At 41.4% G+C, this 18,888-nt stretch overlaps 1 protein-coding gene across 1 annotated transcript; it reads left to right on the top strand.

The window, feature by feature from the left end:
- The first annotated feature begins 5,020 nt into the window (after positions 1-5,020).
- Positions 5,021-18,474, top strand: LOC126278583 (uncharacterized). The gene is made up of 5 exons (XM_049978794.1): positions 5,021-5,197; positions 8,808-9,061; positions 17,356-17,421; positions 17,518-17,610; positions 18,270-18,474. Exons 2-5 carry the CDS (start codon positions 8,822-8,824, stop codon positions 18,282-18,284), a joined length of 414 nt encoding a protein of 137 aa, XP_049834751.1. The 5' UTR covers positions 5,021-5,197; positions 8,808-8,821; the 3' UTR covers positions 18,285-18,474.
- The last annotated feature ends 414 nt before the right edge of the window (positions 18,475-18,888 follow it).

Below are 18,888 nucleotides of genomic sequence, written 5' to 3'. Positions count from 1 at the left end.
GTACAGTGACGTGGTAAACGTTACCTTGTACAGCAGCAACTTCTCTGACGCTGACATTAGTGTTATCGTCAACTGCACGAAGAATTGCCTCGTCCATTGCAGGTGTCCTCGTCGTTCTAGGTCTTCCCCAATCGCGAGTAATAGGCTGGAATCTTCCGTGCTCCCTAAGACGCCGATCAATTGCTTCGAACGTCTTCCTGTCGGGACACCTTAGTTCAGGAAATCTGTCTCGATACAAACTTTCCGCGCCACGGCTGTTGCCCCGTGGTCATCCATACATCAAATGGGCATCTGCCAACTCCGCATTTGTAAACATTGCACTGACTGCAAAACCACTTTCCTGATGAACACTAACCTGTTGATGCTACGTACTGATGTGCTTGATGCTAGAACTGTAGAGCAATGAGTCGCATGTCAACACAAGCACCGAAGTCAACACTACCTTCGTTCAATTGGGCCATTTGGCGGTGAATTGAGGAAGTACAGTACATACTGACGAAACTAAAATGAGCTCTAACATGGAAATTAAGCGTTTCTGGACACATGTTGACTTAACATCTTTTCTTTATTTGAGTGTGAGGAATGTTTCCTGAATGTTTGGCCGTACCTTTTTGTAACACCATGTATACCTCACTCAAGCTAACTTCAAAATCAACAGAAATCTGTCGTCTTATTATCTATTTATCTCAAAATAGCCGAAAATAGAATTTATTTATTTGTCTACTGCGTGGCACCACAAAAGACTGTTAAATATTGATCACGGTACGTATAAAAGAGTATTAAATGTAGCTAGAGACTAACGGAAAAGAAAATCATGTTAACGGTAAACATATCGAACATTTTTTGTCATTCGTGTAATAAATTATAATTATTAAATACGTGTTTCACATCGTCATCGTAGAGGATGTCGCAATTACAATTTATGGAAAACTCAGCTCACGGACTTAATCAAGGTGCTGTAACACTACGTGGACATCCATACATAGTATAAAAATACGTTCGAAGAGTATGCTTTTAAATTTGTGTATGTTCCACTTGTCCTCATAAACCGTTGGAAAGTTTTCAACTAAACATTTATATCCTTGTTGTGAGGCAATAATCGCTGTGGAGGTACCAAGCACCTATCTAGTATAGTTCAAAAGATAGGATGCCATGAATAGTGAGAAGACGCATGAAATACTGCCTCATAGTACATGACTTTCAAATGTACTTATTCTGTGCTACTAATCCTCTTCGCAACAAATTTCGCAGAGAGTATCCCCATATGCCACCAACTGCACCGTCGACACTATACCATAGTACCACTCATAGTTCAGGAGAAATTACGTCATAAACTATGAGATGCGTCCGCATCATACATGACGTCTAATTTATTATTTATTTGCTACTAACTCGATTCGTAACGCGTGTATGCCGCTGAATTTACCTGCACAAATATGTTATTTTACGACATGTAGTTTAAGCGATACGATGTCATAAACACTGAAACACGTTAAAAGAACCGGCCGTGGTCGCCGAGCGGTTCTAGGCGCTACAGTCTAGACCCCGCGACCACTACTGTCGCAGGTTCGAATTCTGCCTCGGGCATGGATGTGTGTGATGTCCTTAGGTTAGTTTGGTTTAAGTAGTTTTACGTTCTAGGGGACTGATGACCTAGAAAGTTAAGTCCCATAGTGCTCAGAGCCAGCCGTGCAAAGATTCCGCATTATGCATGATGTTTCAATTTATTACGTCTTTACTATTGACACTAATCACAACAAGTTTCGCAGACAGTATCCAGAGGCGATGCCCATATAGGGGATGGAGAAGGTGTACAGGGAGAGGGGGAGGTAAAATGGACAGAGAAACGAAGGATCGTTAGTTGGACGGAGAGAGGGTAGATGAGGAGATGGACAGAGGGGAAGGAGAAAATGGTCTAACAGGGTTGGAATACATACCTGGGCAATGCGGGTCACTCAGCTAGTAGTAAATAACTGTCGGACTGACTCAGTCCGCTGATGTCAGCCATCGACCGTGTTCTTTGTCTTTACATATCTTGTTTTCAGTGGATATCCACTTCTTCCAAAAATATAGTCCGGCCGGTATTCAAAGCAAGATTCCCTTATTGCTAGAAATCACTTTACCTTTGTGCAGCTTTCACAACGTTATACGACGCGGGCCGCGTGAACCAATGAAGCACTTATTACATCTGTAATGTCTCAGACAGCACAAAAGAAAAGAACTACACAATTATTTTTGTAATTATAGATCGCTAACTTAAGCGCTTGCTTAGATTTGTCATATGAAACGGAAAATTTGATTATTTATGTAGAGCAATTTTTTTTCAGCGAGCGTTAAACACCGTCTCTCTATCTCATTACCAAGTCACAACCACCGACATAACGCAGGTTACAACTCGATCACGGGAGAAGAACATTTATTAGGAAGGCGCTAAGTAAATTTAAGGTGGCATCGTCACTAGCTTTTCGCAAAAGTAGACCTCGTCAAATGACAGCGACTAGTTTTGAGAAACTTTTTAAAAATGGATTTTTTGTTTAAAGGTGCAATTAGCTTTTGGGCAGCAGAAACTAAAGAATGAAATTACTATACCAGCTTTTGATGAGAAACTAAGGAATGCAGTTACGATATCAGTTTTTGATGAATGAGAATCGTTTCCGACACAAAACATCAAAATCAAGAAAAAATTGATAACCGTTGCTTTTAAAAACCTTTAAGTAACTGAGGTGACAGGAATGGAATGGATGGACATCAACCCAATAAAGTGCGACATCACAGGATGTTAGCAAAATACGTTGAATGTTTGGATGAATGGTGGAGAGTCGATCGCATGAGCCAACTGTTGGAGATATCTTGCAGTAATCAAGGCTTCTGAATCCGAATTGCCAGCAGGAGTGGCCGAGCGGTTCTAGACGCTTCAGTCTGGATCCGCACGACCGCTTCGTTCGCAGGTTCAAATCCTGCCTCGGGCATGGGTGTGTATGATGTCCTTAGGTTAGTTAGGTTTAAGTAGTTCAATGTTCTAGGGGACTGATGACCTCAGAAGTCAAGTCCCATAGTGCTCTGAGGCATTTGGAAAATTTTTGAATCCGGATTCGGGTGTGATAGAAATTTTAATTCGTCTCTGTATGCTCACTCCAGAGCAGGTTCAATATTTCTAAGCTAATTTCCTGGTCATCATTGTATGTGGTCTCAGAATTTTTTCCATCGTTATTTATCCCTTTTGGTGAGGATCACTAAATGTAGTTCAATTTACGGTATATCCCCGCTTCAGTCGTATGCAACCGTTACTATCATCTTTAAGTAAGCATTGGTGAAGAACAGTGACGTCACTAGCAGTGATGATGCCTTGTAACCATTCTTCGCACCTATAATAAAATTGTCGAAAACTGTTGTATAAATGCATTATTAAACCACCTGAACCTTTGGAATGCCAATCAAAACATAAAATTTTGAAAAAAATAAGGAATTGACACAATACGCCAAACAATTTCATTTGTAGAAAGGGAATTAGTAATTCTCATTCCAACTAAAGGGGTAGCTTCTGGTGAATACTCAGTTTTTTAAATTTTTGGGGCAATTCACTGCAATTTAGACAGTATACTGGGTTTACAAACGAAATGTTTTTCTTCCATTATACGGATACTTGCTTGGTATTTGTATAACGAGGTTTCTAACATAATCTAAATCTACGATAAAATTTAATGCATGTCACTCAATTAGAAGTTGATTCAGTAAATTGAGTACAAGGAGTTAAAAATCAAAAATGTTGTCCATTTGGTTTTAAAGGAACATTATTATGTGTCAATAGCACGAATATACAACAGATATGATCAAATACTTGTATGGTTGCGTAGTTTGTTCCGCTGTATACAGAAGTAAGTTTAGGGCAGAGAAGGTATTTTTGTTGATAGAGTTATATATGTAGATCGTACTATTATCTGGAAAGTGTAACTCGTAAGACACAAGAAATCGTTCGATAGTGGTCCCTAAACATTATCCCATAGCTTTTTGTTGTGCAAGACATACTTAATGTATAAGTGCGGAATCGTCCCACGAAATTATCCCTCACGAAATTAATAAATGGAATAATGTAGGATGAGCAAAGTTTCGGCCCCTTTCGTCGCCAAAATAAGTATTTACAACTAGAGGAGATGTGTCACTAAGAACAGTATTTACAACTACAGGAGATGCTACTAATTTGAGGAGTTGGAGAAAATCTATAAAATTATTTCCACTTCAGGTTGTCTTCTACATGCATTCCCTGCTATTTTAATAATTCACATTTCATTATAGTCGAATTCGGTTGTTAAAGATGATACATCTTAACTTGTCTAGAATAAAAGGAACTGTATTTCTTGCAAGTTATAATGTAAGTTTTTAACTGAGAATCAGTGAAATAACTCTCTGAGTATTTTAATGTTCTTCTGTTCTTAAATATATTGTCAGCTTCATTATAGTGGCACCATTATCACAAATGAGAATATTTTCGCTTTGTCACTGTAAGATGGAAGGCGTCATTAATGTACTGTGTGGGACATTGGTGGTAATTGTAGCCAATCAAATGAAGACTCATTATGAAAACATCATTATTTCTCTAACATCAATCTTCGGTTTGTGTCTGTTGAATATGAACCATGTGTTCAATGCAAAAGCCATAAACTTTTAAGATTTTCCAGAAAAATGTTGAAATCTGCAAAACATAAACATTCCCAGTGTATTAAAACGTTGTTAACATTGTAATTCAAAGACGGTCAGTTGTTGGATAAAGGTTCAGTGGAGAAGCACTACCAGATTCGAAATTTTTATAAATTAACGGAAGTGACAAATCCCTCCTGCGCACTGTTACGGCACAAGGTGCAGCTTTGTTTAAACTTGTGAACTCATGTTATGTTAACAACTTCTTCGGTTACGTACTAAGAGCAACAAACGAGTACTGGACACTGAACGCAGGCGACGTTCAGAGGGCGCTATCAGTGTTCCGTGTGTAATGGGAGGTGACGAACTGCACTATCTCTGACTCGTCTGCAGGCACCTACTTGTTATTGGCCAAGACACGTCTGCAGGCCAGTTAATTTCAGTTTACGGAATCCTGTGAGATAACATCCCCGGCGGCAGTATTTTAAGAAGCTCTGGCCCGGAGTCCACCTCAGTCCTCATCCGGTTCTGACTGCTCCGGTATTACGTCTCGTCGATCTAGGTGAGCAAAGGTGGACTGGAATATTTCGCTTCAGCAGGGGAGAGAGTTTGTCCACTTTTCAGACATTATTCTGTAGCAAGCCCTGTGATAGAAGTTCAATACATTCTCTTTTCCATTTTCAAATTATGGCGTCTGCTTCTTACGTGCTGCAGTCCTTTTCTGAATTTGCAACAATAACAGCGCAAAATTAAAGTCTTACTAAAAGTGAAGGCATGTTCCTAGGTACAACCTGATCATGTACCTAGAAACAAATATTCGACTGTAGTTTAAAAAACGTTGCACTCAAGAAAATCTTGTCAATACTATACTTAAAAGCCTACCTGTTACGTTACAACACTACACACCGATAATCAGGAAGTGGAACCACATTAACCAGGAGTATTATTGAAAACCACGTACAAATTAAATAAATTTTTAAATGGAAACTATTTAGAACTAACACAAAATTACAGTTTAAAGACAGGCAAAATTGTTGAGATATAAAGAAATTCAATTCATATGCAAGTAACGCATGTTGCACGCAAAATGACCTTTTTCCTCTTTCACGGTACAAGATGGTACTAAAATGTAAATGTCATGTGGTTAGGACCTCCCGTCGGGTAGACCTTTCGCGGGGTGCAGGCCTTTCGAGTTGATGCCACTTCGGCGACAGCGTCGATGGGGATGATTAGGACAACTCAACACCCAGTCCCAGAGAGGAGAAAATCTCAGACCCAGCCGGGAATCGAACCCGTACCCTTAGGATTTACATTCTGTTGCTCTGACCACTTAGGTACCGGGGACGGACAAAACGACTCTTAACTGGATTAACTATACATAGCCGCGCGGGTTTAGCCGAGCGGTCTAAGGCGCTACAGTCATGGACTGTGCGGCTGGTCCCGTCGAGGGTTCGAGTCCTCCCTCGGGCATGGGTGTGTCTGCTTGTTCTTAGGATACTTTAGGTTAAGCAGTGTGTAAGCTCAGGGACTGATGACCTTAGCAGTTAAGTCCCATAAGATTGCACACACATTTGAAGATTTAACTATCCACTTGTTACGTGATTAGTTCTAAAACATGTAGCATTTTACTCACCATAGCATCCTCTATTAAAAAAACTATGTATTCCAAATAGCTTTACTATATTATACGGCATTTAAATGTGTACAAAACGAAATTTGTTGCAGATTTTTAACATCACGTCTAACAACAACGAAACCTGTCGAGAAAGCATAAACTGCTTCTGGCACTCTCTAGTGAGCATTTATTCATGCCATTCTAAAATCAGTTACTAGACTGACGTATGGACAGAAAACCGTTGTGTTATCTTGTCCAGTTTATTCTCAAAGAGATTTAGGTGTTACTGATGTAGCCACCTGGAAGAATTCTAATATTACATATTACTTTATTTGGCCTGTCACAAGCCTTAAGGATCACTGATTATCTAGTCAAGATGCCTCCTTTTCTTTCAGAATACCTACTCATTCTTTAGCTTATTCTGGTCCTCTTTGGTTCATTGCCTTTAATTTTTTACCCTGCAGTATGTCCACCTATGATCTGACACCGTTTTATTTTACTCCATTTTATTCTCTTATTCATATTACATTCGTATGTTCCATACGTTTATCAAGTTTCATTTCGTGTCTTTTTCGTCAACACGTTGTAGTCTTTTCTCAAGTTGTACATTGGAACTCCCTTTTTTCCAATACTCCGGCAAACCGTTTCTTTACTCTCATAGAATTCCTCCTTTGATCTATGTATCAAAACTTCCGCTTACTTTTTGTGTCCCTTTCCCTCCCACATTTTTACTACCACCTTCTTGAACAGGATGCAGTTTCTTTTGTCATTGCCAGTCATGTTGTTGTTGTGGCCTTCAGTCAAAAGTCTCTTTACGCTATACAAACCTAAGCATGCCTCATCTTCTCTGCGTGACTACTACTACCTACTAGTATGTCCTCTTTAAGTTGTATACTGTCATCAAGTCGAGGTATAGAGCACTCTTCCCTCTCCAGTATCAAACTTACTACTCCTTGGTGCCTCGAGAAGTGCCCTATCAAGCATCCCCTTCTTTCCATTCAGTACCTACTAATTTGTTATTCCATTTCCACATCTAATCTTCGACATTCTACTTAAGCACCATAATTTATAAGCTCCTATTGTCTTCTTGCCTCGACTGCCTATCGTATACGTTTCACGTCCATACAAGGCTACATTCAAGGAAAATATCTCCAGAAAAAGGATTTTATAACATTTAAATTTATATTTTATGCTGCCAATTCCTCTTTTTCAGAAATATTTTCTTGCTATTGCTAGTCTTCACTTTATGTCCTCCCTAATTCAGCTATCATCTACTGTTCTGCTTCCCAAATGTCGTAACCTATCTATTACTTTTAGTGTCTCATTTCTTAATGTAATTTACTAAGTGCCACCAGATGAAAAGCGACTACACTACATTACTTTTATTTTACTTTTGTTGATGCTCACCTTAAAATCTAAGACAGTATCTATTCCATTCAGATTCCCTTCCAGGTCATTTGCCATCTCTGATCAAATTACAATATCATCGGAAAGCCTCAGTTTTCTGTCCCTGAACTTTAACTGCCTTCCCAAATACCTATTATATTTGTTTCACTACTTGCTGAGTGTACAAGTTCCATAATATTTGGGATGGGGTTCAACCCTATCTCACTCCCTTCTATACCACGGCTTCCACTTCAAATCCTTGACTCTTACAGCTAGTCTGTAGTAAATGACCTACCACTCTCTATATAATATCCCTGTTACTGAATATATTGCAGTCATCACTATTAAAAGATTTTTCTAAATCTCGAAAAGCTATAAATCTGTGTTTGTCTTTCTTCATCCTATTTTCTAAGACAGTTCATAGGGCCAGGATTGCCACGCATGTTCCTACGTTTCTCCGGATCTCATACTGATCTTCCCAGAGGTCACATTCGAACAGTGTTTTTTTTTCTATTCTTTTGCAAGGAAGACTTATTTCGTTAGTATTCACACTTGTCAGCAATTGCTCTTTTTCTTTCTTTTTGAAAAGGAGTTATTATACAGTTCTTCCAGTCTGAGTGTATTTGGCCTGTCACATATATGTAGGTCACCAGGATATACGACTTGTCGAGGCTAACTCTCCCCATTGATATCAGTATTTCTGACGGAATGTCGTCGAAACCTAGTTTTCACGTAGATAAAGTGAACATATAAATAACGAAATGAATGTGTGAGAAAAGAGGACAAGGAAAGGGGGCTATCGAAGACTCTTACTAGAGGGAACAGGTTATTGGTAGCGTCCAGCGACAGTTGAGAGGGAAAATGGTAGTAACAGGCTAAGACCAGCAAACGCAAAATGAGATTGTTGAATGTTCAGTATAGCAGTTACATGGAGATGAAACGATAAGTGCCCAATGGAAAAGGACGAAGGATTACATCGAACTATTCTAAATACTGAAGGCGTAACAAAAAAATAAATACAAGAAGCAAAGTAACAAGGATACACAATAATATCAATGCTCCATAACGGTAGCAACTGTCTCACAAGTGTCCCTGTTAGTAACGCAGATAAAATTTTCAAACAGTGTTGGGTCAACGTCTGAATGAACCCTTGTGCACTGTCCTGTTTCAGGAACGGCAGACACCATGTACTCCGGAAAGCTGGTTATCCTGCTCGCCGTGCTGGCGGCTTGCTGCTCTGTCAGCTTGGCGAACCCCCACATGGAGAAGGTGGACAAGTACATGCACTGTAAGACGTGCGACAAGTACGCCCTCATCATGGACGGCTGGGTCTTCTCCATGTACAACCTGCTCGTCGGCGTGGGCGTGAAGGTGCCTCACGCGCTCTGCTACTCCCTGCACCTCGCCTTCTTCCTGGTCGCTGTGGTAAGAAGCAAACTTTTTCTTTAATGACGATGACGGTGAGATTGTCGGGCGTACGATGGGTCGAAATCTTTTATCCAGGACTAAAATAAGATAAGGAATGAGTAAATATACCTCTACAGGGTGTTACAAAAAGGAAAGGCCAAATTTTCAGGAAACATTCCTCACACACAAATAAAGAAAAGATGTTATGTGGACATGCGTACAGAAACGCTTAATTTCCATGTTAGAGCTCATTTTAGTATCGTCAGTATGTACTGTACTCCCTCGATTCACCGCCAGTTGGCCCAATTGAAGGAAGGTAATGATGACTTCGGTGCTTGTGTTAACATGCGACTCAGTGCTCTACAGCACTAGCATCAAGCACATCAGTACGTAGCATCAACAGGTTAGTGTTCATTACGAACGTGGTTTTGCAGTCAGTGCAATGTTTACAAATGGGGAGTTGGCAGATGCCCATTTGGTGTATGGTTTAGCACGGGGCAATAGTCGTGGTGCGGTACGTTTGTATTGAGACAGATTTCCAGAACGAAGGTGTCCCGACAGGAAGACATTCGAAGCAATTAATCGGCGTCTTAGGGAGCACGGAATAATTCCAGCCTATGGCTCGCGACTGGGGAAGACCTAGAACGACGAGAACACGTGCAATGGACGAGGGAATTCTTCGTGCAGTTGACGATAACACTAATGTCAGCGTCAGAGAAGTTCCTGCTGTACAAGGTAAAGTTGACCACGTCACTGTATGGAGAGTGCTACGGGAGAACCAGTTCTTTCCGTACCATGTACAGCGTGTGCAGGCACTATCAGCAGCTGATTGGCCTCCCGGCTACACTTCTGCGAATGGTTCATCCAACAATGTGTCAATCCTCATTTCAGTGCAAATGTTGTCTTTACGGATGAGGCTTCATTCCAACGTGATCAAATTGTACATTTTCACAATCTACATGTGTGGGCTGACGAGAATCCGCACGCAATTGTGCAATCACGTCATCAACACAGATTTTCTGTGAAAGTTCGGGCAGGCATTATTGGTGATGTCTTGATTGGGCCCCATGTTCTTCCACCTACGCTCAGTGGAGCACGTTATCATGATTTCATACCAGACACTCTACCTGTGCTCCTAGAACGTGTGCCTTTACAAGTACGACACAACATGTGGTTCATGCACGATGGAGCTCCTGCACATTTCAGTCCAAGTGTTCGTACGCTTCTCAACAACAGATTCGGTGACCGATGGATTTGTAGAGGCGGCCAATTCCATGGTCACCACGCTCTCCTGACCTCAACCCTCTTGACTTTCATTTATGGGGGCATTTGAAAGCTCTTGTCGACGCAGCCCCTGTACCAAATATAGAGACGGCTGTGATACAATACGCCATTCTCCATGGCTGCTTCAGCGCATCAGGGATTCCATGCGATGGAGGGTGGATGCATGTATCCTCGCTAATGGAGGACATTTTGAACATTTCCTGTAACGTAGTGTTTGAAGTCACGCTGGTACGTTCTGTTGCCGGATGTTTCCATTCCATGATTAATGTGATTTGAAGAGAAGTAATAAAATGAGCTCCAACATAGAAAGTAAGCGTTTCCGGACACATCTCCACATAACATATTTTCTTTCTTTGCGCGTGAGGAAAGTTTCCTGAAAGTTTGGCCGTATCTTTTTGTAATACCTTGTATATCTACATATATACACCTTACGCTGCGTGATGGAGGAGACTCTGTACCATTACCATTCATTTCTTTTCCAGTTCTACTCCCAAAGAGAGCGAGAGAAAATCGACTGTCCATATACCTGTCCCAACATTCACGCAAAAAACCAAAGCCGACCATTTGCCTCCCTTACTACAATTTTCGTACACTAATTCCAATTGATATTAAGTTTCTATGATGTGCCTAGATACTCAGTCGAAATGTCTGCGTCAAGCATCATTTACTATAGCTGGACTCGAAAATTATGGGTTTGTTTTTCGTAATACTCTTCGTGGTCCTTACACGAAAATTACGTTTGCTGCAGTAGAATCTTTCTTCACAGCCTGAAATGCCGGTTCTCTACATTTTCTCAATTGCGCTTCTGGGAAATAAAGTTACCTTCCCTCCAGAGATACCGATTTGAGTTCCCAAAGCATCTCCGTAATACATGCAAGTTATACGAAGTTACAGGTAACAGGTCCCGCAACCTGCCCCTGAATTGCTTCGATATCTTGCTTTAATCAAGCCCGGTGCAGACCTCAAACAATCGAACATAAATGAAGAAGGGGTCTTACATGCGTTCTCCATTACAGGTGAACCACACTTCCCTAACATATCTGCAATAAACACAAGTTAACGATTCCCCCTCCCTACTACAATTCTTAAACGCTCATTCCATTTCATAGTGGTTTGCAAAGACAAGCCTAGATTTTTATTCGACTGACTGTGGAAACCAGCACACTACTGACGCTGTACTCGAACATGGCGGTGTTTTTCCGTACTCATCTGCATTGACACGTTTCTTTCTGCATTTAGATCTAGTTACCATTCATCACACCACCTAGAAGTATTTTCTATGTCATCTTGTAATCTGCTACAGGCACTCAATGACGACACCTCACCATACACCACAGCATCATCAGCAAATAGCCGCATACTGCTGCTCACCCTGTCCGGCAAATCATTTATCTATATACAAAATAACAACGGTCCTACCATATATCCTAACAATACCGTTATTTCTGTCGAATACTTGCTATTGTGGACAACATGCTGGGTTCTGTTATTTAAGAAGCCTTCGAGCCAGTGACGAATCTGGGATCCTACTTCGTATGATAGTACCTTCGCTACGAGTCGGCAATATGGCACCGGTTGGAATGATTTACCGAAATGATAAAAATGGCTTTAAGTTAGAAGCAAAATTTTATTTTTAATTTCAGTAATGCTTTTTAAAGCTATTTTGCGTAAAATTTCTCTCTCTCTCTTTCTCACACACACACACACACAGTAACACTTCATCCTGTCTCAGATTTTAAAAGATCAACTGAAAATTCTAATCCATTCAAAAGGTGATTAAAAGACTGCAGCAGATATGTATTGTTGGTTGACGATCGAACCAGACTGCCACACGTTGGAACCTCAAAATAATATCTGAGCATGCACTGTGGACAATGCACGAGTATTTAAAAGCTGTGTATCTTCAGCTTCATCGTTAGCTACTTATATTAGACGCTGGCCTTTGGTCTGTACATAGAGTGTCTCCAATAAACATAGGCTCATGTTGAATCGTATACCACAGGCATCACAAGCTGGAGGACTTTCTCGCTAGAGTAGGAAGCTGTGGACACAGTGCTAGGTAGAGGCGCGACAGCGTGATGTCCACCAGTCGGATCAAAAGGTACGAGATAACGCCACGGCTGGATAGGTGACGACAAAAGCCATCGAACGCAGCTAATTGTTCCCCGTGCCTTACTTTCTTCAAAGAACGTCGTTTTCCATGTGAGTAACGCCTTCGGTTGCCTCTTCCACGGTAGACAAATCTGTTCTAGTGACGCTCTAAATTTCAGCGCAGTATAAGAGGGAAGAAAGTTTCAGATATACAGGCTCGAAGACTACAGGGCGTTTACAAATGCAGCACAAGATAGGACTGGGAAAGGAATTGAAAGGAAATCAGCCATGTACTTCACATTGGAACTATTCTAGCATCTGCCTTAAGCGATTTAGAGAGGTTACGGAAAGGTAAATTCCAATGTTCAGAAGACTCCACCACCGGACCTCCATCACTGTGACGACCCGACCGCAGTGTCACTCAACTCGATAATCAGTACGTCGTTAATAATATGGAGACATTACCAGAAGCAATATTACATCCTGCCTATGCCAACGTAGTGAGGCAGGGACGTTGTTCGCGATATACATGAGTAATCAGACAGATAGCGTCTGGAGTCCTTGTAGAGTGTTCGCAGACGATGCTTTCCTATACAGCGAGGTTTCATCGTAAGGAACGTCTTATGAGAACCTGAGAGGCTTGCAGATGATGAGAGCCTGGTGTAAAGAACAATATCTCACTCTGAACAGACTTTTATGTAATGATCGCTGATGCACGGTAAAAATCGACAACATTTGAGTGCGGTTTGTTGGTCGGTTTGGGGGGGAGGGAACCAAACAGCGAGCTCATAGGTTCCCACCGGACTGGGGAAGGATAAGGAAAATGTCAGCTGTGTCCTTTCAGAGGAACTATCCCGGCATTTGCTGAAAGCGATTTATGGAAATCACGGGAAACCTAAATCAGGATGGCAGGATGCCGGTCCTTCCAAATGCGAGTCCAGTGTGCCAATCACTGCGCCACCTCGTTCGGTGTTTGAGTACGCTGTCGGTGATCAGTCACTGCTAAAACCTTCAGGCATGTAGCAGTATCTAACGAATAAGAATGGAGACCAGACAGAAATTTGCTATACGAACCCAAGAAAATGTTGTTCTCACACAAAAGAGGTGGCTTAGAAAATGTTCAGTTGAACACTTCTTCCTCGCTGTAGCGTCTTTACCAATTTCTTCAACGAGAGATGGTGGTGGTGGTGGTGGTTAGTGTTTAACCTCCCGTCGACAACGAGGTCATTAGAGACGGAGCGCAAGCTCGGGTTAGGGAAGGATTGGGGAGGAAATCGGCCGTGCCCTTTCAAAGGAACCATCCCGGCATTTGCCTGAAACGATTTAGGGAAATCAAGGAAAACCTAAATCAGGATGGTCGGAGACGGGATTGAACCGTCGTCCTCCCGAATGCGAGTCCAATGTGCTAACCACTGCGCCAACTCGCTCGGTCTCTTCAACGAGAGAATTAGAAAATCAAACGAGAGCTGCACGATTCGTTTGTTTAGTTAGCGTGATAGCGTGGCAGAACTGCACAATGAGCTTCAGAGGCAGATGTTGCAAGAGAGACGTTACACATCTCGGAGTGCCTGACGGAAGCCCGAAAGCCCTCCCTACATAATGAGTTAAGGAGCATCCTTCTTCCACGAGTATGCACATCAAGAAATGAGTATGACTAAAAAAATTATAGTTAATGGATCACTCTAGCATGCTGTTGTTTTTTTCATGTGTTTCAATGGCAAACGGCATAGGAAAGGTGGAAATGATACTGGACCACTAGTCACTTTTCCACAAAGGCGGTACAGTGTACAGAACTGGGCGCAACACACACTACAGCAGTCTCCTAGATCAAACGCTTGATCTTTTTCACTAAATCTTGTACATTTTCCACGCCACAACACGTCATGAGACGTACAATTCATATGTCCTACACGATATTGTAGTCTTGGTTCCTTTACTTTAAACATTGCAATATCTATATGTTTCCCAAGTAAGTAAACGGCTTCCATTTCTTATTAATAATCTCTGTTTCAAAGTGCAGGTCTTGTATCTCTTTGCGGGGTTGGCGCAATGATAATACACCGGTCTCGTTTTCGACCCCTCTCCAGAGTTAGGTTTCCCGTAATTTCCCTGCATCGTGTACGGTAAGTATAGGGATGGTTCCTTTGAATGGCCACGGACGATTTCCGTCCACATCCCTGTCTGGTAATGGTTTGTACTCCATTTCGAATGAAGTCGTCGTCAGCGGGATATTACACTTTAATTTTCGTTGTCCCTTTTGTGGTTTCCTGGCCAAAGTTCTGGGTTAACATTTCGCTTATTTTACCCCAGGTTCCACATCAAAAGCGATCAGATTGCTGTAGACGCTGTCAGGGTAGGCAGTCACTCCTGATCAGGTCATCGGTTATTGTTTACGACATCGACGGCTGGAATGGGCCGCATCTGCTTCCCGAGGGTGAAGAGCAGTGGCGAAGGGTGCGGCGGCGTAGAACGGATTCTGACTATCAAACTGTTGTCGGGTGCTGTCAATACATTTGTCACTAGAAGTGCAAGAGTCGTACTGTACAGCCTCTCGCAGTTGGCTGTTGTATCAGCTCGCCAGGTCCAAAATCTCCCTAAGGATTCAGGTTGCTCGACCTGTAGAAACTACAGACGGACGCATTCCAACAACCGTCGTTCTCAGTCGCTTCTTTCTATTTCCCAAGTGGGGCTTGGCTGACACCAGCCAAATTGCCATGCTTCAGTAATTAAATTAGAAAATTTACACTTTCAGTACAACTTTGAACATAGCTGCTAAGGTTCAGTGACCGTGTCAGAATTATATTAGAACAAATAAGCCCTCCGTCACAAATATTAAGTCAAAAATGACCAGGTTTCGACGCTACTATTAGCATCGTCTTCAGAATTAAACTAACTGTTCTAAAACATAATACGTATATAAGACATTAATTAACTAAAGTGTGTACTGACTGGAAAGAGATGCAGTACTTACAAGTCACATTCTACTTTCAGTAAAAAAAATTGGAAACAATGATCTCTAAGACAAAATTGTCGTGATGTTTTGTACATTATCTTTATTCTGAGCGACATGGCGGCATCTGATAACTCTGGATGATGAATGTGGGTATTACTGTGGAGACTGTTACATGGAAGAAGATTGGGAATGTCTGTGAGAGAAGGAGCTGATAATTGGGATACAAGCATTAGGACATGAGTGAAATCGCAGCTGAGTAAGGAGCTGTAAAGCTGCAACTATCATTTGGAATAGGGTGGGCAGGGTAGGATGAAGTATGGTTTTAAGGAAGGGTAGATTTTAAGGATGTGCTAGCGGCCTTGAAGTGGAATGATCTTTACATTACATTGAGAAAGGACGTGGAGAGTTTCTAGTAAGGCGGAAATTGTGATGTGTTGATGGAACCGCTGTAGTTCGGCGGAGTTTCCTGGCGCGGGAGACAGTACACGGTGTTGGGATTCAAGTTCATAGATGGTGTAGGATAGGGTAAAGTGTTCTAGGTACTTTTTATTTAGTTTTGAGGCGTAGTCATTGTAAATTTGTTGAATGATGCTGCAGCCATTTGTTTGTATGATTTTTATTTTATTGTTATACGATCCAGATATCGGAATTAGGGTATATTCAAGTACAAAAACGTATTTATGTGTCAAAATCTATCAGACTGGTAAGAAGGAAGGACTTGTCTTTTGACATTTAACCAAATTTTTGTACATGGAAATGGCCGAAATCTGGATCATACAACAAAAAAATAAAAATTACGACAGTTAAAAAGCGGCAGCATCATTAAAAAAAGTGTTTTAGGTGTAATAAGCTGGTACAGGGTGGGAGAAGATAGTCGAGCAGGGCTTAGTCATTTTGTCACAGGATTTTGAGGGAGCGATAAAACTTGGGAAGAACGGAAGGTCGTGCTACAGTGTCACAGGTACAAGTAGTGATACGTGTTCGGGCCTTATCGGCGGCGTAGGCGAGGTTGCGTTTGACTGATGCTGCCCAATTAGGTAGTGGAATATAATTTTTACAACTTGGAAGAAGTTGTGAACAAGCATCCACGACAGCAAAACATGCAACAGAAAATACGGAGTAACGCAACATCCTTTAAATGCTACTTAGATGCCATCGCCGGGGGACAGCTCGTCATAGCATCGTTGATTCGCTCTTCCGTCGAACTCGGCGAACCCTCACTCGACGCGCACATTGGCCAGTCTTCGTCAATAAAGCTATCCACACTAGTGTGTATCGCTGTTCACGTTCAACTAACACTGCAGGAGAAACACACCAGAGTCAGAAGCGAGCAATAATCGCTCAACACCTGAAGCAGTTCACGTCCATTATACTGTATACACTAGCAGGCCTCGTAACAACACTAAACACGGAGGATACTAGTGCACTCTGGTGGCCATTCTAGCTGTCACACAGGAGAGCGTCTCTACTCTTTTACTTTCCCGTTGATGGTGTATAGAATGCTTCAATGAAATAAGAATGACATTCGACCATATCTTCTGGCTGCGTAACTTTTTTGTCGGAAGTATGTATTTTGGGATATACCTGGAGAACATACCAATGTGATCCCGCCATGTTTAGAGTCGTAGAATGACGTGTACAGTAGCACGTAGTAAGAGAGTGAGAAACATTTTGAAGCTGATACATGTAATGTCACTTCACTTTATGTACACGAAATTAACCGGAATCGGTGCGAACACGTTTGTCGAATTGCATGTTTCTCTTTTTCCTAATTTCAGGAGGTGTACCTACAGTTACCATAAGACAGTTGAAAATGACCCAAGTTGCGAAACATATACCGTACTTTAAAGTGAAGTAAATAATTTGCAGCGGAGCATTAGGTTGATATTATTCATTTAATTATTATAAAAAATATTGGCTCCCTCTTCTCTGTTTCTCAGTGACTAGAATCCGAGTAATTTTCGTCCCTTTTTTTTATTTTCAGCTCAATCATCTCTTGAAGGCTGACATCCGTTTGCTCTGGACCGGCATCAGCAACATGATAAAGGAGGTGAGAGCTACCGTCCTTTCTTAACACCGACACTTTTCGAAATTTGAATACATTACCTAACATACAAATATTACCCACTTTTTTGTTTTGTTTTAGGTGATAGCCGACGAGTACCTGAGAGGTGTCCTGAAAGAGGTCGGCTTGAAACTGATCACCGTCATTGAGTGCGTTCTGTCGAAGATGCATATCGTAAGTACTCGACCCTCAGTCAAGACTCTCGAAATATGCCATAATTAACAGTATTGAAACATGAAATTATAACTGTGCGCAGACTGGAGTTGTGGCGGTAATAGTTTCTTGAAGTTATCTTCCCAGGATTGCAAAAAAAAGCTTGAGCATTTTTTTTATAGCGGGTATATTTCCACACATCTCGTAACGTTGTAAGCAGAAAAGGTTTGTTAGCAGATACTGAGCGGAGAATGTTATTTTCTTCACGTCTAAATGCGGAATGGAGCTTGTGTATTGGCATTCTGAGATAGCTTTGCTATGTTGTCCATTAGCGTAATTCATGTAATCAAAGACGATTAGCCAGGTGACAGTTGTTCATTGATTGTTTCCATCACCGACGTTTTTACCGTGCATAAATGAATGCTTGTAGAAACATAAAGAAAAAATTATGACTTTCTCTGCATTAGTTCAAGATTGACGTGTAGTAACAGTTTCAATACATTTATGTAAGTCCATGCATGGCAGGCCTCAACATGAGGATAGTCATTAACATATTTTGTACCAGTCCCAGATGCGCGAATATGTGTTCCTCGTACTAAGTAGTAACGATAAATAATATGAAAGTCTTTGTGATTTGGCTTAGCATGCATAATAATTACTTATTTTTTCCACTTTTTCAGGCGCTGAACTGGTAATCCACACGTCTGCTTCTCTCTGAAGAAAAAGGAAAGTAGAACCATGAACACCATGTCCAAATATACGAAACATGTCAATTCAATAAATTAAAATTTGATTCCAGCATACTCCGCACCCTTACATTATTTTTCTTTATCTTTGAAGCACAGTCGTGTATCCTCACAATAAAGAACTATACTGAGCAAGTTACCTGCTTTAATAATATTTCTGCATTATACATCCGTGTCTCCATCTAGGTGACGTGACAATTTCCGGACCAGTGGAAAGAACAAAAGAACTCTTATTCTCAATTGTAGAGCTCTGACAACTCTGGGCCATGACGCTCGCCTGTGAGAATCTATACAGCACGAAAAGATCTCACACATATTCAAATATGGATGACTTAACTGAGGTCAAAAGTCAAACTATGATGCTCTCAATAGTACATTTATAACCCGGTAATGGTGTTAAACCACTTTTTGTTTATAATTGTAAGAGAGGAGCATGACGCCAGGGACACTACTGCAGGAGACGAGGAACTTGTAAATGCCGCTCTGGTCACCTGTGTTTACCGCACTTCACGTACACAGAGACGTCTTAGGTCTTTCGAAAAATCGACTCTTT

The sequence above is a fragment of the Schistocerca gregaria genome, chromosome 6, assembly GCF_023897955.1.
Source record: "Schistocerca gregaria isolate iqSchGreg1 chromosome 6, iqSchGreg1.2, whole genome shotgun sequence".
Taxonomy (NCBI): Eukaryota; Metazoa; Arthropoda; class Insecta; order Orthoptera; family Acrididae; genus Schistocerca; species Schistocerca gregaria.
Note: the sequence above shows the minus strand (reverse complement) of the source record. Positions and strands in the feature narration are given on the sequence as shown.